The sequence below is a fragment of the Colobus angolensis genome, unplaced genomic scaffold (genome assembly GCF_000951035.1).
Source record: "Colobus angolensis palliatus isolate OR3802 unplaced genomic scaffold, Cang.pa_1.0 Scaffold53, whole genome shotgun sequence".
Lineage (NCBI taxonomy): Eukaryota > Metazoa > Chordata > Mammalia > Primates > Cercopithecidae > Colobus > Colobus angolensis.
In genome coordinates this window covers 3,706,129-3,729,011 of record NW_012118821.1, presented here as the reverse complement: position 1 = coordinate 3,729,011, position 22,883 = coordinate 3,706,129, and the positions used below count along the sequence as shown (strand labels likewise).

The 22,883-nt window shown below is 37.9% G+C and overlaps 1 protein-coding gene across 1 annotated transcript in view; it reads left to right on the top strand.

Moving 5' to 3' along the window:
• The window catches only part of TAF1B (TATA box binding protein (TBP)-associated factor, RNA polymerase I, B, 63kDa), an 84,585-nt gene that overhangs the window by 52,031 nt on the left and 9,671 nt on the right, over positions 1–22,883 (top strand). The window contains exons 9-14 of the mRNA XM_011960921.1: positions 4,541–4,688; positions 10,940–11,117; positions 11,715–11,761; positions 13,794–13,884; positions 19,139–19,209; positions 19,689–19,911. Of these exons, the coding sequence (XP_011816311.1) occupies positions 4,541–4,688; positions 10,940–11,117; positions 11,715–11,761; positions 13,794–13,884; positions 19,139–19,209; positions 19,689–19,911 (758 nt within the window). The remainder of the gene's footprint in view (positions 1–4,540; positions 4,689–10,939; positions 11,118–11,714; positions 11,762–13,793; positions 13,885–19,138; positions 19,210–19,688; positions 19,912–22,883) is intronic.

The following is a 22,883-nucleotide window of genomic DNA, read 5'->3' as shown; positions in this document are numbered from 1 at the left end:
GACCCTAGGAGTTCAAGACCAGCCTGGGCAATATGACAAAACTCCATCTCTACAAAAAGTGGAAAAAATTAGCTGGGTGTGGTGGCGCATGCCTGTAGTCGCAGCCTACCCAGAAGGCTGAGGCAGGAGGATCACTTGAGCCCAGGAGATCGAGGCTGTAGTGAGTGTGATCATGCCACAGCACTCCAGCCTGGGCAATAGAGTGAGACCCTGTCTCAAAAAAATAAAACAATAAAATAAAATAAAATCTTACCCTGGCTCCCAGTTGCAAAGAGGTAGAAGCAGATATAGGGCTGTCAGGAGGTTTTTGATAGTTCGGGTCTGGGATAGAGTTGTGATGAGAACTGAAGACCAAGCTTGCAGGTGGAGTAAACAGTCTATGGAATGGAATGAATGTGGTGTGTGAGGAAAGGGAGGTGTCAAGGATGTTCCTAAATGTTTGCTTTTTGTGACTGGGTAAGGAACACTGCTGGAGGGATTAAAATTTAGGGATGTGGAAGATGTTGGGATATATAAGTTTGACATACTAGAGAGATAATCCAAGTAGAGATGTCAAATAGGCTGTTGAATTTAAATCCCAATGTTATAAATATGGATGTGCCCAAATGAACTGAGAGGAAAGGCCACCCAGATCCTAACAGAGGGTTTCTCCAAGTTGTCAGAGATTTTTATTATCTTTTAGTATAGAATTTTATATTTCCTAAATTTTCTATAATGTTGATGTGTTATTTTTATAATCAGATTTAAATGTTGCTAACATACATTCAGCATGGCTTTATTTATACTGGTTTAAAAATGGCAAACAACCTAAATGCATAACAATGAGACAAGATTGGTTAAAAGAAAATGGGATGGGATTGAAAACCCTTTAGCCACCTTTAAAAAAAATATTTTGAGTGTTACTCAAAAAGGAAAATTTAGTTCTGTTTAAAAATAAAAGAAATTTTAAAAAATGAAATCTATAATACTGATTTGAGACTAGCAGAATCTGGAATCTAATCTATAGGGTAAATAGTTAGATAAGCACACTTGATAATTATCTTCTCCTCAATTCATATTTGAAAGAATAGTGGCCTCTTTGTCACCAGATGTTGAGTTTGATGTATCAGCTTTTAGTGTTGAAGTTTTGAAAATATGCTAAATCCTTTTAACCTACCAGGTTGCTTTTCGTTAATGACCTTACACATACTTGTCATGAATTTATCATCCATTAAATCATTTTTTAGATGATTTTTTTTCTAAGGGGGACATTTACCGCTCTAGTGTTTTGTTTGCAGATAAAAGTACTTAATTGCATCTCTTACCTGCATTATTTAAAAGGATTAAGATTGCCATAAATCTTAATAGTAATGTTAAATTGTCTTAGCTTGAAAAGATGTTTCAAATTCTGTGCAGAATGAACCAGAGGTCTAAATTAATTAATTTTATAAATAAAAAAGAAGGCACGTTCTTTTCAAAGGTCGCTGAGAACTTACTTTTCTCTTTTTAAAATTCACAGATTAAAATACAATTAATAGTATTTTAGTGTACAAGTAGATTAACTGTATCCCAACATTAAAGAAAATCTTAAAATGCCACATTGCTACTTTGGATTAACAGAAAATTACTTTGTATTCTTCAGCTACAGATCAATCATATGTTGATAATATAACGTAAACTGAAGGCATTTTTCCTAAGGAAATGTAAGAGTTTAACTATTGAAATAGTTGTACCAAAATAAATATAATACAGAGAAGATTTTAACTTCAGGCAAAGGAAAATCAAGCACAGTTATAAATTCTAAAAATTAACAGTGTAATTGTTTCTGTATAAGCATATACCCCTGTACCATTAAGGTCTTTCCACCTTTGTATTTGACGATGATTTCTCCCACAAAGGTGATGTATGAAGCTTTTTTTTTTTTTTTTTACTTTTTATTGAGGTAAAATAGACACATAGGAAAGTCTACACATCATAAATGTATATACATTGTGATGAATTTTCACAACCTGAACACAGTCACATCCCCAGCACCCAGCTTCATGGATAAGCATTACTAGCACCCCAGGAGCTCTACTGCGTGCTCCCTTCCAGTCCTGTCCTGCCCACCCTTAGAGTAATCAGATCCTGACTTCTAACAGTACAGAGGTTGGGGACAGAGTTACTGAGTTTTATACTTTATATAAATGGAATTGTTCTCTTTTGCATCTGGCTTTTTTCTTTGAACATTATGTTTTGAAGATCGACTCATTGTTGTATGTAGCACATTCACTTACTGAATACTGTTCCATTGTGAGATTATATCACAATTTACTGCTCTATTGTAGATAAGTAATTTACGGACATTTGAGTAATTTCCAGGCTAGAGTTGTCACAAATAGTGTTGTTATGAACATCCTAGTGCATGTCTTTTATGGTCATGGGTACACATTTCTGCTGGGTATACATAGCTAGGAGTAGAATTCCCTTGACCTAGGAGCTACATATGCTCAACTTTAATAGATACTGCAAAATGGATTTTCAAAATTTTTATATTAGACTCAATTTTAATAGTGTTCTACCATATCAGAAATGTTAGTTTTCTGAAATCCCGCAAGCACATGTGTGTTATAACCCAATAACTTTCTATTTTGTACTGTAGTTATTTATCCAAGCCTTATCTCCTTTCTCGATTGTCAACTCCTTAAAGAAATTGTCTTATTCATCTTTTTATTTCTGAGATTATCTTATTCATGTTTTTATTTCCCAAAGTACTATGCACAATTCCTTAATTCCTTGCATAGAATAGGCTCTAATTTTTTTTTTTTTTTTTTTTTGAGACAGAGTCTCACTCCGTGCCCAGGCTGGAGTGCAGTGGTGCAATCTCGGCTCACTGTAAGCTCCGCCTCCCAGGTTCACGCCATTCTCCTGCTTCAGCCTCCCCAGTAACTAGGACTACAGGCACCCACCACCACACCCAGCTAATTTTTTGTATTTTTAGTAGAGACAGGGTTTCACCGTGTTAGCCGGGATGGTCTTGATCTTCTGACCTCGTGATCCATCCACCTTGGCCTCCCAAAGTGCTGGGATTACAGGCGTGGGCCACCACGCCCGGCCGCTCTAAACTAAAATTTTTTATGAGAATAGATGAGCAAATGAAAAATTACATGCAGTATTAATATTAGGAATGTTTATAAATTGCAAAAATACAAATGATATATGCAAAAACTTTGAGTTCTTAAAGTAAGCGCTAGACAGAATTAATATATTAATATTTGTTCATAGCTTTCCTGAACTTTGTAAGAGAATCTTATGTACTTTTATGTGGGCTAGTTTAGTATAAAGTTGAATTGTGGATTTTTAACTACTAGACTTAAAGCCTGGCGTTACTCCCATATAGAAGCACGTGAATATTATGTAACAGTGAGCTGCATTTGTTAGCTCTGAATTTGAAGAGTAATGAGAGAGTACAGGTGAGAAAGGTGAGAGGGAAGTTGTGTATCAGAGCAGTCATGAAAACATTTTAACTCTGATTGGGTTGTAGCTTTTATCCTTTCTCCAGATTCTTCTAAGGAAAGAAGTAGTGATTTTACCATGTCATGGGAAAACCCAGTAAGAGTTTTACGAGCCAAATGGAATTCTAGTGGCTTTTCACATTTAGTATGTATCATTTAAAATTGCTGAGTTAAAATATTAAGGATTTATGGCGGTTTTCTCCCTTCATAGTTTTCTCCAAATTCCAAATTTTTTTCAGTGAATGCATGCTTGTTTTATCTGTTCCTTTTTCTTTTCTTAAGCATTCCAAATACTCTGGCTTGGAACATATTACTTGCTAAATCAGAAAATTTTTTTTTCTTTCCAACTTTGACTTTAGGCTCAAGGGGCACATGTGCAGGTTTGTTACATGGGTGAATTGCGTGTCGTGGGGGTTTGATGTATAGATTATTTTGTCACCCAGGTAATAAGTGCAGTAAAGGTAGTTTTTTGATCCTCACCCTCCACCCTCAAGTAGGCCCTTGTGTCTGCTGTTCCCTTCTTTGTGTCCATGTGTACTCAATGTTTAGCTCCCACTTGTAAGTGAGAAATGCAGTATTTGGATTTTTGTTACTGCATTAATTTGCTTAGGATAATGGCCTCCAGCTCCATCCATGTCGCTGCAAAGGACATGATCTTGTTCTTAGGGCTGTGTAGTATTCCATGGTGTATATGAATCATAGTTTCTTCATCTGGTCCGCTGTTGGTAGGCATTTAGGTTGATATTATGTCTTTGCTATTGTAAATAGTGTTGTGATGAACACACACATGCATGTGCCAATGACTTATATTCCTTTGGGTATATATCCAGTAATGGGATTGCTAGCTTGAATGGCAGGTCTGTTTTAAGTTCTTTGAGAAATCTCCAAATTGCTTTCTACAGTGGCTGAACTAATTTACATTCCCACCAGCAGTGCATAAGTGTTCCTTTTTATGCACAACTTCACCAGCATCTGTTATTTTTTGACTTTTTCTAACTCAGAACATATTTTTAAAAATAATTTTTGTTGCAAAAATTGCAACTATGATGATCTCTCTTTTATTTCAGTCTTGGCCTGACTACGAGGATATCTATAAAAAAACAATTGAAGTTGGCACATTTTTAGATTTGCCTCGTTTTCCAGACATAACTGAAGACTGCTATCTTCATCCCAACATACTGTGTATGAAATACTTGATGGAAGTCAACCTCCCTGGTAAGTGTGTGGCATATATTGTGGGGACACTTTAACTACTAGAGTTATGGTAAGCAGACTTTTCAAATCACAGACTATTAGAACCACCTGAAAAGGTCCAGGGTAACATGAAACTTAATTTCAAAATTCTTTCTTAAAATAATTCAGACCTTTTAAAATCGTTAAAGGGACAATATTCAGAAACAGAGTTTTCAGAAATAGAGTTCTGTTTTGGTGTGAGGGATTTATGCTTGAAAGAATATGTTTGATTTTTTATGGTAAGTTTGCTAAGTGCAAGTAAAGTACCAGATGTTTCAGTATATGTTTTTAATGACCTGTCCCCCATCCCAAAACAGTACTTTTTAATTTGCATGAAGCATTATTATTACATAATGAATTCTAATTTTTAAAAAATCCTAGAAGCTAATCCCTGTAACATTTTTATTGTTTGATAATATATCCAGTCCATAAAACAAATGGCGATCAAAGTCTGGTCAGATCATATTGAGCTCTTTAAGGCAGTGAAACATAAAATGTAAAAAGAGCCTCACTATACCTGGTTCATAGTATACCAACACACAGGTAACCTCAATGGAATCTGCTGGTGGAATCCAGTCCTGAATTTCTTGTTAGACTAGAAATATGAGAAATTTTGGACTTATATTCTTAAGAGAAAATACAAACATGGTGTGACTATACCATTGCTGAAGCAATGTAAAAAATGTAATTGAATGTGTTAATAGGAGAGTAAAATATGTGTGTTATGTGAAAAAAGCAATATACAAAATTGTATGTACAGTAACTATAAATATGAATATAAATATGTAGTAACATGTATATAAATGTAAGTATTGTCATAATTTAAAAATTTTTTTAAAACAGGAGCAAAAATAATTTAAATTTTTCAAATGTAACATTTCTAAAGCTAAGGAATATGGCTCTTATTGAGATTCCAGAAATCAGTAATTATTTAAGATTCCAGAATTTAGAAGATCTTATTTCTGCATTTGGACATGTTGTATATCAGAATTACTATTTTGGATTTTTTTTCTTTCTGCTTTTTTGATGAGTCTCTCAAGTACAGAAAGTTCTTGTATGCTGTCTTATATTCTAAATCCTGAGTTTATAGAGCGAATACTGATCTATGGAAGGAATGCCAGGGATTATCAAAATATAACTGATGCAGCCTAGTTAATAGGAAGCAAGCATCTATAACTGATGCAGCCTGGTTAATAGCAAGCAAGCATCTATCTCACGTGTTTATTGTTAGAGAGGGGACGATAGGTTTTCTGGCTGATATCTATAGTTTAACTGTTTTTCTTGCCTAACATTTCCTGTAAGGAGTAGAAATAAATCCATTATAATATGCAGAGAGACATTATTGTCATTTGATATTTATTAAGTGACTTTTTGGAGGCAGTATTATAAAAAATTGAGGTAGAAAAATTTCACTTCTCACTGTCTGTTCAATAGAAATAATTTGAAATATAGAAAAAAATTACACATAAATGTTATTAGTCTCTTTATATTATTGAAAAATCAGGGCCGGGCGCGGTGGCTCAAGCCTGTAATCCCAGCACTTTGGGAGGCTGAGACGGGCGGATCACGAGGTCAGGAGATTGAGACCATCCTGGCTAACATGGTGAAACCCCATCTCTACTAAAAATACAAAAAACTAGCCGGGCGAGGTGGCGGGCGCCTGTAGTCCCAGCTACTCGGGAGGCTGAGGCAGGAGAATGGCGGGAACCCGGGAGGCGGAGCTTGTAGTGAGCCGAGATCACGCCACTGAACTCCAGCCTGGGCGACAGAGCGAGACTCCGTCTCAAAAAAAAAAAAGAAAAGAAAAATCAGAAACAACTTAAATATCCAAAAGAAAGGGAAGGGTTGTGTAAACAGTAGTGTGTGCATTCAGTGGAACATTAGGTATGTAGCTTTTAAAATAATGTTTATGAAGAGTTCATAAAAGCATGGAAAATGTTTATGTTATAATAAAAAGTCAAGCCAAATTACAAAATTAACATATAACATAACCACAGCTACATAAAATGAAGACATTCATGAAAAGATTAGAAGTAAATATACTAAAATGTTAAAGTGGCTGTTTCTAAGTTAGGGTAACACATGTTATTTTTTTTTTCTCCTACCTTTATGTGTCTTATAAATATCCTATATTGAGTTGTATTACTTATTAGTATGCACGGGGAGTGCAATAAGCTTTTTCTTTTTTTTAAAGACAAGGTCTTTCTCGGTTGACTAGGCTGAAGTGCAGTGGCGTGATGGTAGCTTATTACAACCTTGAACTCCTGGGCTCCAGTGATCCTCCCACCTCAGCCTCCCGAGTAGCTGAGACTACAGGCATGCACCACCATACCTGGCTACCTTTTTTTGTTGCTATTATTTTTAATAGAGACGAGGTCTTGCCATGTTCCGCAGGCTGGTCTTGAACCTCCAGGCTCAAGCCATCTTCCTGCCTTGACCTCCTGAGGTGCTGGGATTGATACAGGCATAAGCCACCAAGCCTGGCCTTTTTTTTTTTTTTTAAACAAAAAATAGATCTACAAATTAAGTTATGATACTCCCTATATCTTAGGATTTAGATTCTAAAATGTTTAGAGTTGGTTTGCAAACCACCCATATATAAGATTATAAGAGTATTTCCAGAATGTGCCATTTGTAATTACAAATATTGCTCTCGGTAATGCCATCAGTTGTGCGGTGCCATTGATCAAAAAGAAGAGATCTGTGTATGTGGTACTTTTACAAAGATAGGGTTTAGTGTTCCCAGAAAGCTAAAAGTGGTTTTAAACATGCTGGGGCAATAGCTGCCTCTCCTCAATGCCTTTAAAGGTGACCCGGTAGCCTCTGGGGCTCGGGGAAAGGTTTCGGCAAGTATGTCACACACGCCCTGCCTGAGTAAGCGCTGCCCCTTTGATGGCCATCAATGAGCTCAGATGCACTCTCCACCCTCTAGTATGGTTCCTCCCATTGTCACCCACGAGCCTGCTGGAGAGAGTTTCTGACGGTGTTCGTGATCATTTATGTAATTTCTGTTTCATGTGTGTAATTTCTGAAGTTTCCAAAGTGCCCATATATAAATTCTCTCCTTTGTGAAGGTGGGAAGGGAGGACAAGCAGGCTTCCCCTTGACAGATGAGACTTAGGGCGGTTTAGGGACACCCAGCTGGTAGATGGCAGAGTAGATTCCTACAACCCAGTCTTCCCCTTCCAAGGCCTGTGCTCTTCCCACGCTCTGCTCCCTTCCAAGACTCTATACTGTCCTTGCTGCCATTCTCATCATTTCTTCCAGTTGCTTTTTAGTTAGTCTGTACTTTTGGCATAAGGGGAGCTGTTCAAGATCTTAATTCTTTTTTTTTTTTTTTTGAGACAAAAGTCTCACTCTGTCACCCAGGCTGGAGTGCAGTGGCATGATCTCGACTCACTGCAACCTCCACCTCCCAGGTTCAAGTGACTCTCCTGCCTCAGCCTCCCAAGTAGCTGGGATTACAGGCGCCTGTCACCATGTCCACCTAATTTTTGTAATTTTTTTTTTTTGGGGGGGACGGAGTCTCGCTCTGTCGCCCAGGCTGGAGTGCAGTGGCGTGATGTCCACTCACTGCACGCTCTGCCTCCCAGTTCATGCCATTCTTCTGCCTCAGCCTCCCGAGTAGCTGGGACTACAGGCGCCCGCCACCACACTCAGCTAATTTTTTGTGTCTTTAGTAGAGACGGGGTTTCACTGTGTTAGCCAGGATGGTCTCGATATCCTGACCTTAGGTGATCTGCCCATCTTGGCCTCCCAAAGTGCTAGAATTACAGGCGTGAGCCACCACACCTGACCAAGATATTAATTTTAAAAGAAGAGAAATATTTCAAGAAATGTCATTTTTTAGAATAACAATACCAATATGGTTTTGATTTTTAAATTATCTGAGAAGGGACTATAGCTTCTACAACCCAATATAAATAATGTTTAAAATTTTAGTGCATGTATTTTAAAATTAATTTTTCCCCATGTTTGAAGTGTATGTGTTTGTGTGCAAGAGTCCTGTCTATCACTCATTTCTCTAATTTCCTCCATTATACTAATGCACAGTGTCTTGTTCCTAGTAGACACTCAGTAAATGTTTGTTGAATTGAGCTTTATTTTCTGTCTCCTCATCTTTTTGCATCTGAATGAAGCCCGGGAGTAAATTCAGGTGAAACCTGTAAATTGAAATTATCTTAATAGTATAATAGTCCAAATTCTCTGCCTCACAAAGACCTGTACTGTCTGGCCCTGCCAAGCTCTTTACATTCAATACTAAAGCCTTGTTGGACTGTTTGCATTTCCTGAAAGCACCTTCCCATCTTTGTCATAGCCTGTACCGTACTGCATTCTCATTAGGAAAAGGACTTGAGGAAAAGGACTGTGTCTGTATCTTAAGTACCCAGAACACAGTAGTTGCTCAGTAAATGTTTGCTGGAAGAATAAAAGCCAAGTGAAAACTTTAGCCAAGCTATCAGAATCTGGTAGACATAAAAATTCTTTGATGCTGTATTTTGAATTATCATTGTTATATGTGTTCTGTTTCTATGTTAACAAAGCATTTTTTAATCAGCAAAAATTGTTTTTACTTAAATGTTTCAAGAAAGAAATTAATTTTGTGTTTTATTTATTCTTTATCATAAACATGTAATTAGCACCAATTATGTGTGGGTCGTAGCAGTTAGGAAGACAAATAAAACAAGATTGAGTCACCCTCAAGTTTAAGAGGGAAACAGAAAGATAAACCCTTAGCTGAGTGCAATAGAAGGGTACGTGCCAGGAGATCTGCTTTAGCACTCAGAAGAGGGCCAGTCACAGGAGGCTGTGGTATCATGTCTGTTCTTAGAGGAAGTCACTGGTATAACCAAGTTCTCTAAGATGAGTGAGCTTCAGCCAGGCAAAGCCTGAGATGAGGAATGGGGGAAAGAAACTGGCTTTCTAGGCAAAGGGGCAAAAGTAGCTGTGCAAAGCAGAGAGGCAAGTGAGAATATGGCTTGTTTGGGGGAACTATGGAGATTAGGCTGGGAGCTAAAGGCTTTAGTGAGTTCATGAGAGCAGGGGAATATGATGTTTGGGCCGCCACAGGAGAGTAAGACTAGAGAAAGGGAGAGCAGTTCTAAGGGTGGCCTGAGGAGCAACAGTGAAGGGAAGAAAGGGGATGGATTGGAAAGCAGTCAGCACTGATCCAAGTGCCTTAGGTGTATTCATTAATTCAGTCTTCACAATCGTTATGAAGCACGTACTATTCTTATTCCTATTTTAGATAGATTGTTTAAAAACTGAGGCACAGAAAGGTTATATAACATGTCCAAGGTCACAGAGCCAGTAAGTGATGGAGCAGGGACTCCAGTCCAGGCAGTTTGGTTCCATAGTCTCTTCTCAACTGTGGTACTATATGCCACCTCGAGAGAATGGAATTAACAGGACATGGTGGCTGAATGCATGTAGGAGATTCAGTTCAGTTCCATACAAGCTCATTATCTCTTATAAATAATGGCTATCATACTTGAAATTGATTAGAGTAGGCTGTGGTCACATCTTACATACTTAGATTGGGAAGTACAGAAATTCTTTGTTTAGTAACTTTAAGAGTTTTCAAAGTCTGTTCACTGGAGCATAACCTCAATTTATTCTCATAACCCATTTTACAAGTGAAGAAACTGATGCTAAGTGACTCTGATCCAAGAGTCACAAAGCTAATGATTGGAAAGCTTAAATATAGGTCCTAGGTTTTCTGGTTCCAAGTCCCATGTTATTCAGTCTTGAGTAATAGGTGTAGTCTATGCTGAAGATATAATTTCTTTTGGAAAGTAGTATGTCTAGTTAAATACTTGTTGAGGGCTTCCAGTGTGCCAGCCAGGATGCCAGCCAGTGCACATACATTGCTAGAGAAGCTTTTGGTCTTATAAGGGAGTGGAGTTAGTTTTAGGTGAGCACACACTGCTATAGAAACACAGATAAGAGATGTGGATGAAACAGCTGGGATGTGGCTGCCAGATGCCAGGATGTGTCCTAGAAATAGTAGATGTTTTAGGAAGTCGGAATAGGGAATGATACGCCATTTTAAGATTCTACCATTCATTTTTCTATATGGATGCCATGTTTTGGTGTTTTATTCACAAAATGTGTGTCTCTGAGTTGTTGTATAGTGTTGTGTTTTAAGATAAAGGGTTTTTTATGGATATATACATTGGGGATGATCTAGTTGCCAAATAATCTAATTTACATTTTACTGTTTTGTTCTTCAGATGAAATGCATAACTTAACTTGCCACGTGGTGAAAATGACTGGAATGGGAGAAGTGGATTTTCTGACATTTGATCCTATAGCTAAAATGGCAAAAACTGTTAAGTACGATGTACAAGCTGTAGCTATCATTGTGGTGGTATTGAAACTGCTCTTTCTATTGGATGATAATTTAGAGTGGTAAGTGTACGTCAATTTTATGATAAGTAACGTTTTATGGTGCTGATCTTAGTTTTTTAAGAAAGCTTTAAATGTCATGAAAACACTTTAAAAAAAGAGATAAAGAAAAAATGTGTACTGTATTTACCTAATTATATGTTATCTCAAAAAATGGAGACTCTCAATTGTTATAGAACATTGACTAGTAGTCACAATTACTTCTTACACAGTACTTTGACTCAGCTGGTTGTCAGTTGTTTGATCATGTTTTATACCTGTTATTCTTTAGGTAGCAATGTTCCTCTTTGCTCCACTGATTTCCTAGTTTTAAAGTATCTTCATAAATCTCTGTCTGTATCCCTTTAGGCTCCTGGCATTATGTGTTCTCAAAGATTATTTTAGAAAGTAAAGGAATTTTAATATGTCGCCCCTCCCAAATGCCAACAAAGCGTGGCAGTATTTATGGTGTCTCCTTCTCTGTTTCAGTGGTAGCTTCTCCATGAAAACTTGATATCAGTTTCAAATACTATTCTATACTTCTCTCTCAGAAGAATTCAGAATTTATCTTTCCAAATACATGACTTCTAAATAAATTGATTTGTTTATTGTTATCTCCAGGTCCTTGTCTAATCTTGCTGAAAAACATAATGAAAAGAACAAAAAAGGTATTTTAATTCTTTATCATTCAAATTCAAAGTGCTCATAGATGATAGATTAAAAGATGGAATAAATGTAGGCAAACAACTTTGAAAAATATACACATACACATATACATACACATGTATACAACCTGCGTATTGTACCAGTATTGTTTTTTCATATAATTACCTACTTGTATCTCTAGGGTACTAAAAAATATCAGTGAGTCCCTATTATATGTAAGACCAGCCAGCTTTGTATTCCCAAATTCTACTCACCAGCCATGCTAGATCATGAATTTACAGGTAGCTTTGTGACCATCCTGTCTATTCTGATGCTTTCAGCCTTTGCTGTTGTTGGTCCCTCTGTCTGAAATGTTCTTTCCTTCTTACCCCAACTCCTGTTCAGTCACTGGCAAATCCTTCTTTATGCTTCAAGATGCAGCATAAACACCACTCTTCTGTCTGGTCTTCACACCTATCCACTTCACAATGCTTCACCTCTTCCCAAATCAGAACTAATAACCTCTGCCACAGTCACTCTTGTTCAGACTTCTGCTAGATGTTTAGTACCTTGAGGTCTAACTAATGGCCTACGTACATCTGTCCCTATTAGATTGCCAATATTTGTAAAGTGCTTAGAAGAGCATCTGGCATCTAATAAGTACTTTATAAGTGATAGACAGATAGACAAGTGAAATGTGAGCTTCTGGAGGGAGGGATCATATCTTTTTTTTCTTTTTTTCTTTTAATGTATTTTTAGTGCCTAACATAGTGACTAGCCTAAGAGCAACTCAGTGAAGTATGGTGAATATGTGAATTATTAAATTCAATTCCAGTTTCTTAATGTTCTCATTAGGATTTATGTTCATTGGTTTTAGAGGCTTGAATTTATTGGTAGCAATCAGTTTGTATGTTCTTTCCAGAATATGTGCAAAATAAAATACTACTTTCTGTACGTTGCTCATGTTGGCTTCTATGTAGAGTGAAAGGTTCAACTAGCTGTCTTCTAATATCCCCGCTAATGCTAAAAGGTGATAATTTACTACGCAGACGTATGGAATAAACAGAGTACTTTGACCTGTCTCCCTTGTAAGCCTCAAAATAAATCCATGCTGTCAGCAGGGCGAAGATCACTGTCATTTCTCTCTGCTCTGTCTGCTAATCACCATCCCCTGCCCCTAGCATTGTTGATGGGGAGATTGAGGTTTAGAAAAGTTGTGACTTACTCCAGGTCAAAGAACCATGAGTTCTATTGATTACTATAGTTTTCCTCTATTTTGGTAGTTTTCTCTCCTCTGTGGCTGTATGATCTACAAGGTCATATTGGATTAAACAATTATTATATTGGCCGGTTGAAAAGATTTTTAGTTAGACATGGAAAGAGACTACCTTCCCGGAGAATAATGGAGAATAATCCCTATATGGAGTGAAAGAGTGAGGAGTGAGTTTTTATACTTTACTGCATTCAGTTCTGTTGTCTCTCTGACGTCTACGTCTCAATCACACACTCACACCAACTGTCCAGTGCAGTCCACTTTCTTACGTGTCTCTAGATTCTTTGAATTAAAATTAGGAGGAATGGGAATAGGAGCTGATGAAACTGGAAGTCTGGGTTCAGCTACTGTAGTATCATTTTACACATTTATCAATCATTTTTTCCTTAATACACATATTCATCATATGGGAACACCACTGTGTGCCAGGCACGGTGCTGGGTGTTGGCTTTGAGGGGAGGAGCAGGCCTTCTTTGTAGTGGCAAACAAAATATGTGTTCTGTTCTCAAGGAGGTAATAGTCAAGTCTAGGAGAAGCAGACATGTAAAAAGATGATTTCAGTATAATTTAATTGGGGCTACAATATAGGTAGGAACTTAGAGGAGGGAGTGACAGATTTCTCAGGAGAGTCCTGTTAGAGTAGAGAGACAATGACTCCATCCGTAGATTCCAAGAGCTAGTATATAAATGTTTAGCTATGTCAATGAATGAAAACTCAAATGAACAGTGTATATTATAGTGTGATTTATTTGGTTAATAATCTTGGATTTTATTTCTTTCAGATAAACCATGGTTTGATTTCAGAAAGTGGTACCAAATTATGAAGAAAGCTTTTGATGAGAAAAAACAAAAGTGGGAAGAAGCAAGGGCCAAGTATGTTCTCTTTCCTGGTTTAGATGCACCTGCTTTACTTCTGTGTCTGTTACTTTACATTTGAAAGCTGAAGCTTCATCAGTATACACTGATCTGCATTGTGACTTTTTTTTCTGGAAATATTAGCCCTACACTCTAACTTTTCTCTTTTTTATATTACTATTAACCAAACTTTAGATTTGATGTGAGTTTCACCAGTGTTTTTATTAATGTCCTCTTTCTGTTCCATGATCCAATGCAGGATACCACAGTATACTTTTTATAATTTATCTTTTTGTAATTTGCGTGAGACTTGCCTATATTTCTAATACTCCTCCCTCTTCCCCTTTCTCAAATATTTAGTCGTTTCTCGTCTATGCTCCCCAATATTAAAAAGATTACAAATGTTACCTCGCAACACGTGTAATTGGAATGTTCCCCCAAAATAAAGACCCCTGTGAAAGTTAAAACAAAGCAGACAGCAAGTCCATTTGATTCAGCCAATGTCACTGCCTTTCTTTGAACTGTCATTCTGATGTGGGCTCATTGTGGTAGAGTAGAGAGAGCATAAGCAGTGCTAGGTTTGAATTCTGTCTGCATTACAAGCTAGCTGTGTGCCCATGGGCCAGTTACTTAACCTTTTGTTGAGTCTGAGTCTCTATGAGGCTTTGAAGAAAAAGGTAACATCTCTGTATTTAATGTAAATTTACAGTGATACTCATTCGACTCAGTAATTTTATATATCCTTTGAGAAAAATCAGGGTTCCCCAAATTAGTTGAAATGAGAATTCGTTCAGCTCCTATTTCTTCATCAGTAAAAAAAACATAATAATGCCCACTTATATACTGTCATTAAGACTCAATTTTCCAGTATGAGAGTAGAACTAGATTATTTTTCCTCTAAATTTCAGAGGGCTTTTAAATAGAAAAGCAGACTCTTGGAATGGAAAAGGCACTGTGGAGATGATGCTTTCCAAAGCAGGGAAGTGTGACAGGTTCCCTATTAGTGTGCAGGATCGATGCACAATGAAGAAGAGGGGTGGAGATGAATTTATCCCAACAGCCCATGGATTTCCAGGAAACCGGGCCCCCGTCCTCCTCATCAGAGAAGGAGTGGCTCTTCAGTCAGTGGCTCTCAGTGGGCACAAGAATAGCAGCAGGAATGAGAGTTTGTTATGTGTCTTGGTCATTTTGGAGAATCGGCCTTCCTTTCTGTGGTGCTAGCTGGGGTTAGTCCTGACAGATCCTGAGGACTGGGTGTTTAGGGGCCATTCCACCCTGGTGTCTCAGTGGTGACAGGGCTTTCCTTACCCCAAGCCAGACACCAGCCTACACTTTAAAACATAGCTCTTGGAGGCCCAGTTCATTATTGCAGTGTTATATCAGTTGCACATTTAAGACTTCTGGCTTTTAGCTACTTTAGGGAATAATTTATCGGCCAAAGAAAGTCTGGTTATAAGACGGCACTTTCCAGGGAGGTACCGGGCCCCAAGGTGGAGGCTGTCGAGGAGACCCCTTTCCAAGGTCCTTCTTCCTAGAGTATGTGCTGAGGGCTGACACACATGTGCAGTGTGAGTTACTGCTGAGTAATATGCGAAGCACTACCAACTTGCTGCTAAGCACGGGTTCCTATGCATGACATTATGAAAAACACTAATAAACAATAGTTGAAAACAAAACAGCATAAGAGGCTGCTTTGGTGGCTTCTGGCTGTTATAGAAGATGTTGAGAAGAACATGGAGAAAAATTAAGCCTGTGCAGAAAATCTCTATCCCCTAATTGGTGTATAGTGATATCTCATTGTGGTTTTAATTTGCATTCACCTGCTAATTTTTGCCTAACTTTTTGGGTTAGGCAGAAATTTCTTAGATGTGACACCAAAAGCATGATCTATAAAAGACAAAAAATTGGCAAATTGGACTTCATCAGAAGTAAGAACCTCTGCTCCACAAAAGACACTTAAAAGAATAAGAAGCTACAGACTAGGAGAAATTAAATGTAAATCACATATCTGATAAAATATTTGTATCTAGAGTATGTAAAGAATTATTAGGCAATAAGAATAAAACTCCATTTTTTTAAATGGGCAAAATATTTGAAAAGACGTTTTACCAAAGATGATACCAAGATGACATGTGAAAAGATGTTTAACATCGTTAATAGGGAAATGCAAATTAAAATGACAATGACATATCATTATATACCAATTAGAATGGTTCAAAACAAAACAAAAACAAAAACTGATCACTCCAAGTGTAGGAATTCAAAATGGTACAGCTATTTTGAAAAGTTGGCAGTTTCTCAGAGTTAAACATACGTTTATTATGTTATCCGGTGTTTTTCACTCCTAGATATTTACCCTAGTGAAATGAAAACAAGCTCACACAAAAATCTGCATGGGAATGTTTCTAATGGTTTCGTTCATAATTGCCAAAAACTGGCAACAAGCCATGTGTTCTTCAACTGGTGACTGGATAAACTGTGTTCTATCCATACAGTGGCATACCATTTAGCAGTACAGACTTCTGATGCATCCAGCAATATGAGTGAATCTTAAATGCATTATGCTGTGTGAAAGACTCAAAAGGTTACTTATGCTGATTCCATTTATATAACATTCTGGAAAAGGCTAAAGTATAGGGACAGAAAAACAGACCAGTAGTTGCCTGAGATCAAGGATTGACTGTCAAGGGATGTGGGAGGTACTTTGGAGTGATGGAATTGTTCTGCATAGTAATTGTAGTGAATACACACATGTAACTGTATGTGTTTGTCAATGCTAGCAGAACTACACTGAAAAGAGTAAATTTTACTGAATGTAAATTATACCTTAATTTTAAAAAATGAGGAAACATGACATGCAGACAGACGAGAGAAGTATATGGATAACGTCTAGCTGGAAAACATGGTTTGTGGTGTGTCTCTTTTTGTAGTTTTATGTAATGAGAAAAGGCAGGCAAGGTAAAGTCAATTTTGGAAGAAGCTTTCATTTCAGGTCTCTAAACACTTAGCATAGTTTTATTTTAGATCACCCTTCCCATTCTTGGAGCATGCCCCCCAAGGACATAATACTGTAAACGCATGAGAAACTTCTATTTAGATTAGGTATTCACAAGGAATGTTTAGCAGTGAGTGTCCCCAGGGATTGGGATTAGACTGTTTAGGGAACTTCTTTATCCTTTGAGATTTTATTATTTAAGAAAATTAATAGGAAAAAATATATTTTAAAGAATCGCTGACTCATTTACCATAACGTTAAATGACAAACTCTCTGATATATTTTAAATGTGGTGTGGTTCACTAAAGTTTAATTTCACATAATTTTCAGGAAACCATCTCCTGTATAACATTAATTACATCTCTACTGCTACCTAATGATTAGAAAAATTACCTTTCTGTTCTTTTTTTTTTTTTTTTTTTTTTTTTTTTTTGAGACGGAGTTTCACTCTTGTTGCCCAGTCTGGAGTGCAATGACACGATCTTGGCTCACTGCAACCTCAGCCTCCCAAGTAGCTGAGATTACAGGCATGCGCCACCGTGCCCGGCTAATTTTGCATTTACTAAAGAGATGGGGTTTCTCCATGTTGGACAGGCTGGTCTCAAACTCCCAACCTCAAGCGATCCTCCCACCTCAGCCTGCCAAAGTGCTGGGATTACAGGCATGAACCACCGCACCCGACTGCTTTCTGTTCTTAACATTTAATATCATTGCAGAAATTCAAAATAAAAAGTCAACATCTGTTTTATGTGTAGTCATGATTTTACTGACTTGATCAAGTATTTTTTAAAATTCTTGAAAAAAATCAGTTCTTAAGTTTGTTAAAATGATTATTTGCTAAATGATATTACTAAAATATTGTTTAAAATGTGTGCTTTTATATACGTATTACTTCCTAGTATTAAAAATAAATGGTGAGAAATTATTACAGATACTACAGATTTTTAAAATATTTGTATTTCTAGCTTCCTATTTTTAATCATTTTTTCTGGAAAGTTCACAGATATTTCTTGAGTATCTGCTAGCCAGGCACTTTGTCAAGTACTAAATAATAATTCTAATTATTGTATAGGATTTAAAGAACCCATATATACATTATCTTATTCCTCAGAATAACCCTGTGAAAGTAGAGGATAAGTTTAGAGATGCTAAATTCATTTCTTTGTTCATTTATTCATCCAGTTATTCTTCAACAAATGTTTAAATGAGTTCCTACTATCTACCATTCCCTGACAACACTAGGGGCATAAGGATGGCTGAGACAGTCTCTGCCTTTGAGAACATCCATAATTTGTCGTTCAGATTATGCTAGCTCTGCCACTAGAAAGTGGTGGGCCGGGTCTTCTGATTCAGTACTCTTTCTTGTTGCCACAGTGTCTTTCAAAATAAGAAAATGGCCTGGGATCAAGAAGAAGGTGGATTTTTTTTATTATTATTATAAGTTATGAAAGTCCTCTGCACTAGGGAACACAGAAATAATGAAAATGAGACTAAGAATGAACATTGTTATCTTTGTTCCAGAGCTGCAGTGTCTCCTTGGCAAAGTTTAGCAACAACCACTAGAACCAGAAATAGGACATATCACTTCCTTTTGGAGTCTAGAACTGATCACCCTAATCTGTAGGAATCTTAGATGGCTCTTAGTGTTTGTCCTGGAGGAAACCCCCAAGAGCCAGAGCAATCCAGGATCCCCATTTTACAGTGGAAACTCCCTGGCTGCCCTTCCCTTTGGCAAGAATAGGCTGAGTCAGGACAGGGACTGTTGGGACTGTGTCATCCTGGAATCCAGTCTTTTCCTCTCCTTTACGCCAGGAATAGAATAGATTTCCTGGCATCAAGTGCCAGAGAGATGCATTTATTGTTCACTCTGTGTAAGTTATTCAGAAGTACTACTAACAACTCTCAGCAAAAAGGCATTGGGGCAAAGGCAATGAGGAACAGTTGTTTTGAGGTGGCTTCACTTTATGAGAATGAGCAGCAAGGGAAATTTATGGTGAAGGAAACTGTTTCTATGTTTTTTGTATAATTAATAGCTTCTTCAAGATGTCACGGCATCTGGGCAGCTTTTGAGAGGAGCACACCATTCTCTTGGCCTGGGCTCTCGGTCAGTGCTTCCTTCTAGGGCCTAAGTTCAATAGACAATATAGACATGTGCCAATAAGCCATTCTAAGCCAGAACTATAACGAAATATCGGAAATCTCAGATAGTGTTTCAGACAATGTGTTTATGTCCGTTTCATCTCCATCCTGCTCCAGCTGTTTCTTTACCATGTACAGGTACCTGTGGAAAAGTGAAAAGCCACTCTACTACTCGTTTGTCGACAAACCAGTAGCATATAAAAAAAGAGGTGAGTCTGGTTTTGTCTTACAATACCAAGTAGCAACACAATTGTAGAAAAATTAAATATCTGGACTTGAAATGTTGAATGCTTAAGGTTTTTACTTTTTTTAAACAAATGTTCCAGGGCACATATACATCCAAAGGAGCATCATGCTCTGCAAGAAATCTCTGCAGGAATCTACTTCAGGAATATGCCATTCTTCAAAACAGAGCCTCAGTTCCTGCCAAAATCTAAAATCCTAAATCGTTCTGATTTTGGGAATTCTTTGCTTATAGAATTCTTTTTAGATTGTACATTCTTTTTGAAGTAGTTTTCCCCATGCACCTCATCCAGTTTCATTTTCTCTTAAGGTTATCCTGTTACATTACCGTGGTACATTTGCCAAAACTAAGGAACCAATATTGGCACATTCTTACCAAGGAAGTTCCAGGCTTTATTGGTAATTTAATATTGTTATTTTGTTTCCTTTTTTTCTCCATTTCCAGAAATGGTGGTGAATCTACAGAAACAATTTAGCACACTGGTTGATTCAACAGCAACTGCTGGAAAAAAAAGTCCTTCAAGTTTTCAGTTCAACTGGACTGAAGAAGACACTGATAGAACATGTTTCCATGGACACAGCCTTCAGGGAGTCCTGAAAGAGAAAGGCCAATCACTGCTAACTAAGAATTCATTATATTGGCTTAGTACACAGAAATTCTGCAGATGGTAATCAATGCTTTTAGAAAAAGTCACATATAATTGAAGCAGTTGCCTATATAAGAGCCGGATAGGTTTTTTGTTGGAATTAGAAGCTGGTGAGCTTAAAGTCATGAAAATCAGAATTATACATTGAGTCTTGTGTAAGAGTTCTAGGAAAGCTGGTAAAAATCAAGAAAGAGGATGCAAGGCAATTAGCACAACTGTTGCCTCTAGCTAAATTAACCTGCAGTGCGGCAGACAGGTGATAGAAGTGGCTGTAAATGCTGATCAGGAGAATGCGCTGTATTTTTTTGTACATATCACTTCTCTGAGTCAGTTACCTTTTTCATGTCTTTCTACCTCTTAATACTTCCTTAAGTATTTCCTAAAAATAAGGATATTCTCTTAAGTGACCACAGTACAGTTATCAAACTCAGGAAACTTAATATTGATACGATACTTTTATCTCACCCACAGTCCATATTCCAATTTTCTCATTAGATCCCCAGTGTCCTTTTATAGCAGGATCAAGTTCAGGAGTAGGTATGGCATTGATTGATTTTATCTCTTCGGTCTCCTTTAATCAGATTGTCCCTCAGCCTTTCTTTGTCTTTCATGACATTGACCTGTATTTTTCAGAAATGTCAGTGGTGTTATACAATGTTTCTCAGTATGGATGTGATGGTTCCTCATGTTTAGATTCAGGTTCTGCATCCATGGCAGCTTATGTCGTGATCCGTACCTTTGTGCTTTTTCACAGGGCATGAGGGTGGATTGTGGATGATCTCAGATTTAATACTGCAGTATAACGCAGTGAGTGATACATAGAGCTTAGTATAGTCAGCGATGAAAATGCTGAGATTTTTTTCTCTGCATGAAGTATAAAACTAAATTCTGACTGTATGAAGTTTCAGTGATACCATGACTTTAGACACCAAACTTATCTGTCAACCTTCCCTGTTCTAGACCAGAGCCTAGAACTGCAGAGGAAGCAAAAAAGGCTTCAGCTGGGCAGTAAAAATGCCACAGAGACTATAACTAAAACTCAGTCTCTTTCCTCAGAGAGCCCCTTAGCCCCTCACTCAGAGCCCCTGACTCTGCCCTTAGGCTGAGTTGTCTGATTTCCAAATTCCTCATCATCAAAGAAACAAAACCAGAGGTCGGAGAAGCACTCTGCTGATAGACATCTTGACGGCAAACATAAATGACACCCTTTGACAACAATAGGGGAGCCAGCATCAGAATCCAAAGCAGACAGAACTCCATTCGCAGAGCCTGAAGTTCATGGCTCCATGCCACTAAATAAGGGGACCACATCCCTGCTTCAGCACAGCGCATGTCCCAAGATGCTGTGTGCCTTCGTGGTGGGTTTTATTAGCATGTTTTCTAATGTTTCTACAATAAAAACAGGCAACTATAATAATATCATTGTAAAGGCCAAAATATGCTGAATATGCTCTAAAACAACCATCAAAAATGGTTACAATGAAAAGTGATGCTTTTGAGAGCAGATATTTAGCTATGTAGAGAATTTCGTTAGGCAGAAGGACTTATTTCTGAGGGTTCAGAAGAAACAAAACATTTACTGTAAAATTGTGAAAACACTCAGAGCTTGGGAACTAAGCAGAGAAAGGCCACAAGAGTACTTCAGGTGTGGGAGGCTGTTTATTCTTCCTAGCTGAGGCAGAGTTAACAATTTCAATGAATTGAAATGCCCTTACTATTCCCAGTTGTTTTAACACTTGGCTGGGTCAGAAGACCTGACTTCTTGTAGGTGGTGGCCATGACCTCCCTGGGAGTTCCATAGATGAGGCAGAGCAGTGGTCTTTAGTTGTATTCCACAGGAAATGGAGGTGCTTTGGCTGCCCCACAAAAATTTGATTTGAATTTTTAAAAAATTATTTTTAACTATTTTTTTAAACTATAGTGAAAAAACAGTACTCAGGCCGGGCAGGGTGGCTCATATCTGTAATCCCAGCACTTTGGGAGGCCGAGGCAGGCGGATTACGAAGTCAAGAGATTGAGACCATCCTGGCTAACATGGTGAAACCCCATCTCTACTAAAATACAAAAAATTAGCCGGGCGTGGTGGTGCACGCCTGTAGTCCCAGCTACTTAGAAGGCTGAGGCAGGGCAATCACTTGAACTCGGGAGTTGGAGGTTGCCGTGAGCCCAGATTGCACCACTGCACTCCATCCTGGTGACAGAGCAAGACTTAGTCTCAAAAAAAAAAAAAAAGTACTCAAATATGTCATATGCTTAGCTTAGGCAGGTGTGGTGGCACATGTCTGTAGTCCCGGCGACTTGAAAGGCTGAGGTGGGAGAATCACTTGAGGCCAGGAGTTTGAGGCTGTGATGTGCAATGATTGTGACTGTGTGTAGCCACTGCACTCCAGCCTGGGCATAGTGAGACCCTGTCTCTTAAAAATATATATCTCTAAGCCGGATGTGGTGGCTCATGCCTGTAATCCCAGCACTTTGAGAGGCCAACACGGGTGGATCGGAATTCAAGACCAGCCTGGCCAACATGGTGAGTCACCATCTCTACTAAAAATACAAAAATCAGCCAGGTATGGAGGGGCACGCCTGTAATCCCAGCTACTTGGGAGACTGAGGCATAAGAATCGCTTGAACCTGGGAGATGGAAGTTGCAGTGAGCTGAGATCTCACCACTGCACTCCAGCCTGGGTGACAGAGTGAGACTCCGTCTCGGAAAAAAAAAATATATATATATATATAAACAAGAGGCCAACATTTTTGTGAGAATTACTGTAAATGGCTTATGTTTTATCTTTATTAAACCAATCAGTGAACAAACATTTGAGGCCTTTGTATTTCCTACTAGTAATAAGGCATTGGGTTTACTGTATAGTATTAAAATAGCCTTAAGATTTTGAGTAAATACAAAAAAATTAATTTTAAAGGACTGTAGAGGAAGTGAACATTTTTGAGCCCTTGCTGTGTGCCAAGAATTGGGTTAAGTGTTTAATATACATTCT